This window comes from Anolis carolinensis, chromosome 1 (assembly GCF_035594765.1).
Source record: "Anolis carolinensis isolate JA03-04 chromosome 1, rAnoCar3.1.pri, whole genome shotgun sequence".
NCBI lineage: Eukaryota > Metazoa > Chordata > Lepidosauria > Squamata > Dactyloidae > Anolis > Anolis carolinensis.
Window position 1 is genome coordinate 60,319,754 of NC_085841.1, and position 13,026 is coordinate 60,332,779.

A 13,026-nucleotide genomic window follows, 5' to 3' on the forward strand; every position below is an offset into this window, starting at 1 on the left:
CTGTATCTGCAAAAGATGTATTCATGGACTTCCCACAGATATATGAAACCTTGGATAATAGCAAGTCCTATTGAAATTAAGTACTTCTGGGTCATGAATACCACAAAGCTGCACTGGAGGACCTAGAAAATGACTATGGAGTACATAGTTTGTCAAAAAAAAAAAGATAAATAAAACTGTGGGTACTGGATCCATGAATATGGAGGTTGTGTTTCATAAATGTCTGCCTTTCAACCAGCAATGGCTTCTACCTGCAGAACAGAATGAAAAAGATTGGAGCAGTGAATGGGTGAGGAGTGACCAAAGGTATATATTTAGCCATGGATAATTCCAAACTCACCTATAAAGTTAAATAAAAAAATACATAATCTAAAATGGCTTTTAGGAATCAAGAGTGCATTTTAGGTACAATGAGGGATGAAACAACTTTACTAAGGTGATATTGTTCCTAACTTGAATATCACACTTCAGAAGTATTTGTGTTCATGAATTAAAAATTGTAATGATAGTATTGTTACAGTACATAGTTGGATTGTTTTGTGTTCTGTAATATGGCCCCATCCTGCTATTATCTGCTTCTTCTGCTGCCTTGCTTGTGAGCTACCTAAATTCCTTCTATGAGCTTCCCAAATTTCACAGCTGCAGAGGCAACTCCACAGGGAGAAATGTTCCCCCCTTGCTACAGTTTACTGAACTGGATTAGTTGAATGAAGCTTCATAATCCTTCCTGTTGTAAGATTCTGAGCCTCCAGCTCCATCCAGACGGCGTTGCAGTAGCACTAATAATGTGGTCAGATTGCACAAAATTAGGTTTGGAGATTATCTAGGCCCCTTCTACACAGCTGAATAAAATCCCACATTATCTACTTAGAACTAGGATATATGGCAGTGTGGACTCAGATAACCCAGTTCAAGGCAGATATTGTGGGAAATTTCTGCCTTGATATTCTGGGTTATATGGCTGTGTGGAGGGGCCCCTAGAGATGCTTACAGCATGCATTGTACAGCCCCAAGTATTCAGTATGGCCTGAGTTTATGTCTGGCTGCTTTTCAACCAGTCTGGAAAAACATTTACTCTATCCACTCTGCTCCATGAACCCGCCTGATTGATGGCTTGAAGGGAAAAGACAGCAAAGGAATAGATTGTTCTACTTTGCTCAAGGCATCTATCACTCTTTTAAAGGAAATCTGCAAATACTTGAAACCAGGACTCCTGGCGATACTAGTCGTTATTCTTCAATGCTAATTGATGGAAGCTTCTGTTGTGTATTGTTTTGAAATAAAAAATAAATGTAGGCTATGTATGTGGAAAGAAAGGTGGAGCCCACTCTTTAGAGTAGGGCTTTTTGCTTTAAGCAAATCTTCTGGCTTTATATAGCATTTGCATTGATTTCTATTGGAATTTCACACACACAGATAGCGAAGAAAAAAAAATCACCACAGGGTTGTTAACCTTTCCCTATTCTATCCAGAGCTAAAGAACCTTTTTTGGCTAGAGTTACACTTTAAAATGTACCTGTTCTGACAAATTAAGAACAAAGCTGCCTTGTTTGTAACTTAAGGGCTGCCTCTACACTCTTGCATATTCACATTGATTACATGTGTGTCTGTGTACATCCATGTGTATATTAATTACCCCCAGGATATGTGTAAATGTGTGCTTGTGCTATACAAATATTTGGGAATTTATCTTTTTGGACTAGCATTCCCAAAACTCCCCAGTCAGCATGGTGACTAAGGCTGTATCTACACTGCCCTATATCCCAGGATCTGATCCCAGATTATCTGTTTATCCCAAATTATCTGAGAGTATTTAGCTTAAATGAAATTGTGACCAGTTTGTCTTTTAAAGTGCCAGAGAACTGAGAAAAAGTTTTTCTCCAGTCATATTTTTTCCAAGTAGAAGACAGCATCACATGCATTTGAACTTTTACAAGATTTTTAAAACCTTGTATTTCTCAATGGTTTTTTGAGCTCAGCTAATCCCTGAGGCCAGTGTAGTAGGTCATTATCCACAATTTCCTGTTGTTTAGACCTGGTCACCATCCAAGAAAAACTATGCACATATATTTCTCAGGATTGTTCCAGACTTAAATGTGTTCTCCACAATCCTTCACCATTAAGTCTAAATCTGTCTTGTTACGTATTGTTTTTTAATACTTGGTTACTCTTTACAAATGCTTTTTAGAAATAGATCTAATTATAATTCATGATCTGTTAGCCAAAATATGTATTACATTCTTTTCTGTTTTTTATTCACATACTTTAGATGTTTGTCAGTTTACCCCAATTCTTCGCTGTTCTATTTTCCAAGATAGTGAAATGCTGTTGTATATAATGGCAGCTTTGTCTTTTGAAACTAGTGCTTCTCATAGTATGCACAATATGCATATATCCAAATTGACCCAGACCTTTTCAGATTTGCTTCTGGAGACTTTTCAGAGCCACGAGCAGGAGGTAGTTCCATACCTAAATCTGGATATAGACTTAGACCCAGAGCCAGAGGCACCAGAGGAGAGTGGAAATGTGGCAATGCCTCAGCCTGCAGAGGCAGGGCAGGAGCAAACTAGGGGTCAGGGTTTATCTCCACTCTGTAATCAACCACTAGCTGTTCCTGTGCAGACCCCCAGCTCATCTAAGTCACCAAAAGAGCAGAGGTGACACAGACTAAGGTTTGCATTAAAGGAAAGGTGTAGAAGTGCTTGGTTAGCTGCAAGGGATCAGCAGAGAGGAATTGTCGAAGTGCAGTCAGGATCTAGCCCATAGCTTGCTGGCTTACTATAAAGCAGCAGTAAAAGCTATGGGCCAGTTGTGGGAGCAACTTGTATTTGTATTGTTTCCACTGTTTGTATTTTGCTGAGAGTTTCTGGACCTTGACGTCTTCTTTGGATTATCATTGACCTGTTGCTACCGCCTTGACTTGTGCATTTTAACTACTCTCTGTCTGAATTATCCTTGGACTTGGCATACTGACTTTGGTGAATATTATTCCTGGTTGTATTCGTGTACATTGGTGTGGCTGTTAATTGACTATTGGTCGTTGGGACATCTAATATCTGGGTTTAGACAGCACCATGGCAGAACAGGGAGAGGCTGAAATACATGCCAGTATCTAGTTGCTGGAGCTAATTTCTTCCTGAAACCCCTTAATACATTTTGATAGTAAATGTTAGAAGTGGGTTGTATAAATCTGTAAAGCAGGGCTATGCCGTAGTTCATGCTGTACAGTTCAGCAACATTTTTTCAGAAGTTCAAAATGCTTAAGATCTGCATGAGCATTTCCCGTAGGGATATGCCATCATTACTTTTGAATCTTTTCTGCCAACAAAGTCTTACTGTCAAGTGTTGGCACATCTCTTCCGTATCTAATTTGGTAACTCTTGGGAAGAACTGCATTTGGGTGTTCATGTCTTTAAAGAGATATGGTTTCAGTTATTGTTTAATTGTTGTTGGTGTTAACTGCTGTTAAGTTGATGTCAATGTGGCAGTCCTGTGGACAAGAGACCTCCAAGTCACACTACTCTCAAACAGGTCTGTTCAGGTCATGCAGATTCAGGATTCCTTGATTGAATGTGTCCATCAGGAATGTGGTCTTTCATTTTTTCCTACTTTCTGTCTTTATTCTGTTTTTGTCTCATGATCTGGCCAAAGTGTGACAGTCTCCATTTAGTCATCTTGGTCTGATTTTAATCCTTTTCTTCCAAAGAAAAAGATAATATATTCTAAGTGAATGTTTTACTATTTCAATTCTTTGTTCTTCTTTGTTTTCCAGATTTGGAAAGTCCTGAAGGAATAGCTCTTGATTACCTTGGCCGCACCATTTTCTGGACGGATTCTCAGCTTGACAGAATAGAGGTAGCAAGGGTAGATGGCACTCAGCGCCGAATACTGTTTGACACTGATCTTGTGAACCCTAGAGCTATTGTAGCAGATCCTATGAGAGGGTAAGTCAAAGCTTTCTGAATATGTTATTTTTAAAAAACATGCATTGATAGTCCTCTTGATTTCAGTATCTTTGCCCAATTCTTTCCCCATACTGATGTAAATGCAAAATATCCTAAGGTATTGCCTTCTCCCTTGATTTCTAGTAATAGTATTGGTTTATGGAAAATTTAATAAGATTGTTACATAAACTCAGAAGATTAGCTGTTTTTAATTATAGAGAGTGCATATTTGCAGCAACTAGTTACTATGATTAATAAGCAAGACATCCATAGTTATAGAACATAAAATAAACTTTTATTACACAACTCAACAGCAACAACAAAAAATCTTGGTGTTTTGGCTTTTAGGCCTGTTACTGGGGTTATTTAGAACACTGGTTCAGAAAATATCATTAGATTGACTGCATGAGCTCTAGTTTTTTAGATATGGTTATCATTATAGTCTATGGGTGAGCAGATATTGAGTGGAAAATGGAATATGTTCTACACCTCAGGAACTAGAGCTGATAGGAGGAATTTGGTGCCATTTTTGGAATAAGCAGGTCAAATATATCCAGAAACAGGGCTAACATTAAAGATACCAAAATGTGTGTTTGCCAGTGTTATAGGAATTCCATTAGGGATAGAAAGCACTCAAAGGGCACCAGGCTAATTAAGCTAGAACAGGAAGAGGATTTTATTTTTGGAATAGTGAAAGAGCAAAAAGGAAGCAGAGAAGAGGTGGAATGTTCCCTGAGAGAGGTTAGGATAGATAAGACATGACATTTTATGTCAATAAAACATTTCTGCTCTCCTTGAAACACATTTAACTCTGAACATTGTGGCATTTCTACCATTCTTTAAATGCTTATAGGTTAAGCAATATTGTTCTGATAAATAGTAAGTCTTTTGATTTTGTAGAATAAGAAATTTTGATTCTCCTTCCAAAAGGTTTCATGCATACAACTTGATAATTCACCTTAATTTTCCTTGTTGTTAGATTTTCTCTCAGTAGAGAACTTGCAAAGTGGTTCTTGAACTCCCTTCAGTTTAAGGAGTAGCTTGGGGTTTTGGTGTGAGAGATCTTTGGTCAGAGGATAATAATGTGCATGTACAAGCAGCCCTTAGTGATGACTAAAGATCAGAGTGCAGATTCAATGTACCTCTACTCCATCCCACTCATGCTATTACCGGAGGCCATTAATAGTGTTGGGAATCATCCTGGACTACTCAAGTCTAGATGTAGTTAGATAGATGATAGAGTTAGATTGAGGGAATCCTTTCCCTGTTTCCAAAGCATGCCTAGACAGGTTTTACTGTGTTTTCACTCTATCCTGTTTACATCATATCCCTTACTTTGAAGTTAGTAGAAATGTGAATCTCTAGGGACACTTTCTCATTGGTCAGAATGTTTTATGGCCCCAATAAACTGGACCATGAGGTTGGAACCATGTTGGTTCACTCTTCTCCCTTTGTTCTTCTAGCTAACAAGAAGCATCTTGCTGTCTCTTCTGGCAAGATGTAGCTATTTAGATGTTTGTTATTTTTCCTTTCTTATTTTTCCTTAGAAACCAGTCTAGAGTAGACTAGACAGCTCCCAAGCCTTTCTATCTACAATGGAGTTCTGTTTACTTGAACAAATATTTTTTGAACTTTTACTGAGACTCTGCAGTCCATTGCAATCCTAAATGGTTAAAGTGTAAGTAACTGCTGCATTTGAAAGCTTTGCTTTTGCTACTCTGTTGATTTTTGGTGGAATCTCCCTCAGAGAGGGTTAAATTGAGTCTAACCGCTCAGAGATTACCACAACAAGTAGCATGTGTTGTCTTTTTGCTGCTTGGATGATATTCTAAACCCAGAGGCAATTTTCTATAGGATTGATATCTTTGAAGCTGTTTAGGGATGTAATCTCAGGAACAATTGACTATTGGTTCAACATTCAGATTGTATACATTTTCTTCTGTCCCCACTGGTTGCTTTTAATTACTCCGATTTTATCTGCTTGGATTTTAATGTATTGTCCATTATTTTATTTTGCGTATCGTTGAAATGTTTTAAGTTTTTGTCAAATATGTTGTGTCGTTGTTTCGGGCTTGTTCTTGTTGTGAGCCGCCCTGAGTCCCTTCGGGGAGATGGGGCGGGATATAAAAATAAAGATGATGATGATGATGATGATGATGATTATTATTATTATTATTATTATTATTATTATTCTGCCCTAACCAGAATGTCCTTTGTTCTGGGAATCTTTATTCCAGAAATCTTTATTGGACAGACTGGAACAGAGAGGCCCCTAAAATTGAAACTTCATACATGGATGGCACAAACAGAAGGATTCTTGTCAAAGATGATTTGGGGCTACCAAATGGGCTGACATTTGACACGTATTCTTCACTGTTGTGCTGGGTGGATGCAGGTAAAGGACTATTTATACTGTTTGGATGAACTCAGTTGAACCTTTCACTCTAAAAATGCAGCAAATATTTTCTTAATAGGTGATAGTGATTATTCATTTTCATTGTCCTGTTTCAGCTCAGGGCCTGTCTACCCAGGCCACAAGGTCAGTACTGATCTGGAGTGGGGTATGCTGAGCTGGCTTGGTAGTTAGCAGGTATCAGCACTGCTTGGCACCAAGCCATCCAAGCAACCGGTTGGAACCACCACCCTTGTCTTCTTCTCATTTTTGGCTTAGTGGTGATCACTGAGAACAAAACTGCCAGTGGCCATTGGTTGTCGCATCCATTGACACTAACTGGAGTGATGGCATGACATGAGAGAAGGGAGGGGAAAAGGAGGAATCACTTTTTTTCATGCAGAAGGGTCCTAAGTTGAAACTCTGATATCTCCTTGGAAAGACTACTGTCTGAAACCCCAGAGAGCTGCTGCTAATCCCTGTTTATGATAATTGTGCTAGATCAGTGGTTCTCAACCAGTAGGCCCCCAGGTGTTTTGGTCTACAACTCCCATAAATCCCAACCAATTTACCAGCTGTTAGGGTTTCTGGGAGTTGAAAGCCAAAACACCTGGGGACCCACAGGTTGAGAACCACTGTGTAGATGAACCTCTGGTTAATTTAGTGTGCGATCACTTCCTGTGTTCCTAAGCATATCTACAGAGGGCCTTTCCATCAATGATAGTTTATACACTAGATCTCTGTATCCAGTGCAAAATAGTGCACAGCAGTGTCTGGGATTGTTAATCAAAATAGTCAAAACGGGGACTGTTCATCATATAAATGATTGCCTTGAAGAAATGTTGAGTTGGCATGGATAGAAGCATAAAGCTAACCATATTACCATACATACTCCTTTTCTTCCGTCACTCTGCTCTTTCCTTTACAAAAGGCCTATTTGTCACATACAAAGACCAAATTGTTTTATTTCACGCAGGCACTAAAAGGCTTGAATGTATGGATCCCAATCAGCTTGGTCGGCGAAAGATCCTTGAAGGAATCCAGTATCCTTTCAGCATCACAAGTTATGGGAAGAATTTGTTTTATACAGACTGGAAAAGGTATGATGATAAAAAGCACTTAAGTCTCCTTACCCTGCTTTAATCTTGTAGAAACTTTTCTTGATTCATTCTTGAGGTGAGTAATCTCAGATTTTCTGTGTAGGAGATGTTCTCTAAAATCACATTTGTTTTGTTCTGATCATGTAAATGTGCAATGAAAAGCTAGTAATCTGAAGCCCTTCTTCATCTTCATAGTCAAAATACGGAAATTTAATAATTAGAAAACATATCTGAAGTTTAGTTAGCACATTGACAGCCAATAATTTAAAACTTTATGACCTTTCAGGACAAAGCTATACAATTTGCTTTCAAACTGCAACTTCTTATACATTGAAAACAAGAGTTGGAAGTAAATCAACACTTAAACATTTCAAAGAGAGTCACATTTACACAGCAGAACATATGTGTAAGCATATATAGCTGTGCCAGTAGTACCGTTTGGATAAAAACCTCATCAGGGAACTCAAAATCTGTGCCATTAGCAGTCATCTGTTTATGGGCAGTAAGAAAAGCAGTGGGGAGGGATACATCGAGTCTTTCTCTATATTCTCATAAGCAGAAAATTTGGCTTTTAACTTCAGCAAAATGTTTACATGTAGTGCTAGATGGGAATGCTTCCATGCACTCATATTCTTGGCTTGAAGTGGTGTGACTGAAGTATAGACAATAATCCAGAAAACCCTTTAATCATATTTGCTGCCTTAAGTCTGGACGTCCCATATCTAAATATTCTCAAGATGTGCTGTTATGCTAGCAAACATAAAACAGGCCATAAAAACAGGATTGGCTCCAATGCCTTATTTCATAAAGAAGATGGTAGAAAATTGGAAACATCTTCAATTTATGGAACAGAATATACGGAAACCTCAAAATGAACTAAGAAGAGCATCCACATTTTTATTGGAAAGACATACATGGTTGGAGCGACTGACTGTGATTATTTCCACTGGGAGTTGTACAGAGTGTTCTATTCATAGCCTAATCCTGAAATACTAACTTGTGCAAGTTAATGTCCTGTCGGCATCAGGTCTTTCTTAGTAGGGAGGCTCTGTATAGAAGGCAGTGTAACCCATTTCTAAGTGTGTTTCTTTCTGTTGCTGGTTTTTGCTGCTGCTGTTCTTATCTGTTTTTCTTGTTTCATGCTATAGAGATGCTGTAGTAGCCGTGGATCGCACAGTGCCAGAGGAAAATGATAACTTTCAGCCCCCCAAGCGTACCCGTATTTATGGAATAACTACGGCTTTGGCTCAGTGCCCTCAAGGTAATTTTAGATTCCATTTTTTATAAACAGCTGTAGAATTTGAAACTGTGAGTAAAGAGGGCTTTCCCATGTTTTCAGAAAGTTGCTTCAGGCATATCCAGAATCCTGAAAGATTCTGAAAGAAGGTAATTGCAAACCCTCTTTGAACAAATCATACTAATAAAACTATGTGATAGATTTTCCTTTGGGTCTCCATGAATTGGAAATGACTTGAAGACACACCAGTTAACACATAATGTAGAGTCTATTCTGTTTGTAACCGGCAACTATTTATTTATTTGCTTGCTTGCTTACTTACAGTATTTATATTCCCCGAAGGGGACTCAGGGCGGATCATAGAACACATATATGGCAAACATTCAATGCCGATTATAACAATGACAAGACAGAAAATAGATAGAGGTATATAGGCTTTCCTACCTTTCGGCATCTTTTTGGAGGCTGTGCTCAGTTCCTGCCACTGGGTGGTGCTGTTGCTCCATCTCCCTGTTGAAGGGCTTTCTTTGTTCGTAAAATTCCTTTTTTTTATCGAAATGCCGAGCCCATATACTTCCCTGCTTTAATGCTGTCTCTATTTATCTACTTACATTTGTTTTCGAACTGCTAGGCAGGCTAAAGGTCAGGAGGTCACCCTGACCTGGGCCTTGAGCTGTCAACCTTTCAGTTGGCAAGATTTATTGCAGCTTGGTGATTAACCTGCTGTGCCAAAGCCTGGCCTTATAGATAATATGTGTGTGTTTTAAAAATAAAACAACACATTCATGATACTAATAAATAGTAAGCAACAAAGTACCTCCTTTTTTAAAGGAAGGCAATGTCAACATGTTATCTTTTGCCTTAATTTTTCAAAGCTGATTCAGTTAAGCAAAGCTTGGACAATGTCATTTTATCCTGGTTTGCACAAGAAGAAGGGAAGAAAAGGGGAACTGATCATGAACTAAAGGTGTCCACATTGTCCCAACGAATCCCCCCTCTAATGTTTTCTTGTAAATATACAAAAGGGTAACGGAAACGTGTTCTGAACATGGTCCTTTATTTTTTTTATAGGGCATAACTATTGTTCAGTGAATAATGGTGGGTGCACTCATCTATGTCTGGCTACCCCAGGGGGCCGTTCTTGCCGGTGTCCAGATAATACTGTTGGAGTGGATTGTACGGAAAGAAATTGAAATGAGCAGCATTGGATATGCCAAGCCAACCTTTGGAAAGATACAATCAACAACTACTTAAATGCTCAGTCACGTACAAGAAAAGATCCCAAAGAGAAGATCTCAATGCTGCCTGCAGACAGAAGCCATGAAGCACACCTGCAAGACCTATCAATGACCATATCATGAAATACTGCCATATCTGTGCAACCATCTCTTGTACACTTTCTTCTTCATTCTCCCTCTCCCCCTTTAAAAGATAACTCCAGTTAACAGCTGGGTCTGTAATTGATACCTTCTAAACAATTTTTTGTACAAGTTGTAGTAGGGACTTAAATTAACTAGAAGCTAGCATCAGATACACTCTTAATAGATGGTGGTTGTACATAAGGAGATTTGGCGATTTACTTACAAATTAACTTTTTACAGCCCATTACTGGTGCAGCTGAATGTTTGAATGTCAGGCAGTGAAGTTTGAAGGTGAAGTGATTGAAATTCCTCTTTGAAGAGTTTTTTTAAGGAGTAACAGCAAGATCCCTAAGCAAAGGGTATACCATATTCAGTAGACCCTTCTCCCAAAGGTTTTAACCACTATTCCTGAATATGTTTAATATCTAGTGGTACACTACTATTGCAATGCTTAATTTGAAATGATTAAAGCAAATTGGTGCTATAGTTGGTTGACTTGTCCATGCAGATCTAGTTTAGTTGTTTGAGTAGGGTTCCTCTCCCCCCAACTTTTCATTGGGATTTTCCAAAAGAAGTTATCAAGAGGACAAAGGGAAGCATGTGATTCTTTCAGCAGCCATGGATGTTCTGGTTTCATTAGGACAACAATGTGCATTCTAGCTTGTTGCCTACTTTTGTCCTACTACATCTGAATTTAAACTGACTTTCAGATAGATCCTGCCAAATATTCTTCATACAATAGAGTCTTGCTTATCCAACCTTCGTTCATCCAATGTTCTGTATTATCCAACGCAGTCTGCCTTCCGCCCAGATCCACAGCCAAGATGCCCAACAACAACACAAGTGCAGCCACGCTCCCAAACAAGTTACAGACTTGTTGTAAAACATGATGTTTTGGTGCTTAATTTGTAAAATCATAATGTAATTTGATGTTTAATAGACTTTTCCTTAATCCCTCCTTATTATCCATCATTTTTGCTTATCCAACGTTCTGCCGGCCTGTTTATATTGGATAAGCGAGACTCTACTGTATTTTATTTCCATTTTTTCTAGCAGTTCCTTTCCAAATATTACACAACCCCATTTTTACTGTACTTTACCTTTTCACATAGTGCAAGCAATAAGGTTTTTGAAGCGATCCATCGGGTAGATAGAATGATTTCAGTGTTAGGTCTTTATGAGAAATATCTTAGATATCAAAGTAATGGTTATGTTTTGTGTGAGTTGCTAACAAGCACAATTCATACACACCAGAATCGGCAAAATGTGCTATATAAACAGAATGTACGCTTTTATGTAGTTTCAAATTCTCCTACTAGGGCAATTTTTAAGAAGCCTTGTTTCTGCTGGGAAAGAAGTACATCCACAGTACAGAGAGGGAAACAAAGTCCATTGAGATAACAACTCATTCCAACCCAAGCTTTTAAAAGTACACAGAAGGTTAGACTTCAGAAGTATTGCTCACAAATCAGTATTAAAAAAGAGCCAGTTTTGAGGCTTCCTGTCTGATAGCTTTTTATATATATTTATCACTGAAATATCAAATGTTATATTAAATATTTTAATTTTTGTATAACACTTGTATAACTTTAATGCATTTAATTCTTACACTCTATCAAATATGTTTGCAGAAATGTAAATACCAAAAATTGTACTGAAACAAACAAAAGGTGCTTTTAATAAGTGTACTTCCAGTGTTATTTCATTTTCAGGTGACATCACAGAAAGTTTACGTATTGTATGGCTATTCATAGCTACCAATAAAATTATTGTTTGGGTTTTTTATAAAAAAGAAAGTAAGTTGTATTTGGAACATATTACGTCTTCATATTTTTTATAAAAAAAAGTTTTAGACTTCCTTTTTTAACCCTGAATCGGCGTGGTATATAGATTTTCTATGGTATTTAATATGTACTTTTAGCAAGCACAAGCAGAGTTGCATGAATTACTAACAGTCTTACAGACATATGAAAACATTATTGGCAAACAATTTATTTGCAGGGTTGCTTGAAAAATCCATGAACTCTTCATCCAGCATTCAAAAGCCATTGTTAAAAATATTTGTCTTTATAATAATACAGGTCACAAACCTAGCATATTTTCAAGATAATGTATATGCTCCCCCACACACAATGTATTTATTTATTTATTTATTTATTTATTTGCAGTATTTATATTCCGCCCTTCTCACCCCGAAGGGGACTCAGGGCGGATCACATTATATACATATAGGGCAAACATTCAATGCCCATATACACATAGAACCAAGACAGAGACAGACGCAGAGGCAGTTTAACTTTCTCCTGAGGGGATGTTCGATTTCGGCCACAGGGGGAAGCAGCTGCTTCATCATCCACTGTGACGGCACTTCCTCATTCCTATGTCGTAAATTAGTTAAATTTGATGGGAGTTTGTCATCCCTCACATCTGGAGGGGACTAGCTGAGGGAAGGCTTCATCAAATTTTCAAACTCAAATCAATGCAGAAGCAACAAAATTTAAATTTAAATGTAACAGCTTAATTTAGCAATGGACTATACAGAACAGAACTACATGGAAACAAAACAACTGGCCCGCTTCTGCATGATGTCGTTTGGTTTACAGCTTTCATAATTCCTCATCATTACCATGTTTTATATTGTTCATGGGACATGTAAGCCAAAATCACCCAAAGACTTACAATTGCCCAACCCTAATCCAGAGCCTCCATCAAGATGTCATTTTTCATTGTCTTAGAATCCAATTCTCAAAGCATCTCCTAGAAAGGAAAAAATCACTTTTCCAATCCCAGGCAAGAGTTGAACACAACAAAGAAACACAGACTACCAAAATACGGAATATAAAAACACTTGAATACACCTTCCCTTCATAATTCTAGGAGAAATGGGAGGACAAAGCCTGGTAAGTCCAGGATCCAGGATCTAACTTTAAGGAAACTACTATGTTTATTCAAGTACTAGCTGTGCCCGGCCACGCGTTGCTGTGGCGAAGTC

General features: G+C 38.0%; 1 protein-coding gene across 1 annotated transcript in view; it reads left to right on the forward strand.

Moving 5' to 3' along the window:
• nid1 (nidogen 1) overlaps nucleotides 1-11,851 on the forward strand; it is a 59,284-nt gene extending 47,433 nt beyond the window's left edge. The window contains exons 16-20 of the mRNA XM_062975298.1: nucleotides 3,773-3,944; nucleotides 6,182-6,339; nucleotides 7,313-7,436; nucleotides 8,585-8,697; nucleotides 9,745-11,851. Coding sequence (XP_062831368.1) covers nucleotides 3,773-3,944; nucleotides 6,182-6,339; nucleotides 7,313-7,436; nucleotides 8,585-8,697; nucleotides 9,745-9,866 — 689 coding nt within the window. The 3' untranslated portion in view covers nucleotides 9,867-11,851. The remainder of the gene's footprint in view (nucleotides 1-3,772; nucleotides 3,945-6,181; nucleotides 6,340-7,312; nucleotides 7,437-8,584; nucleotides 8,698-9,744) is intronic.
• The last annotated feature ends 1,175 nt before the right edge of the window (nucleotides 11,852-13,026 follow it).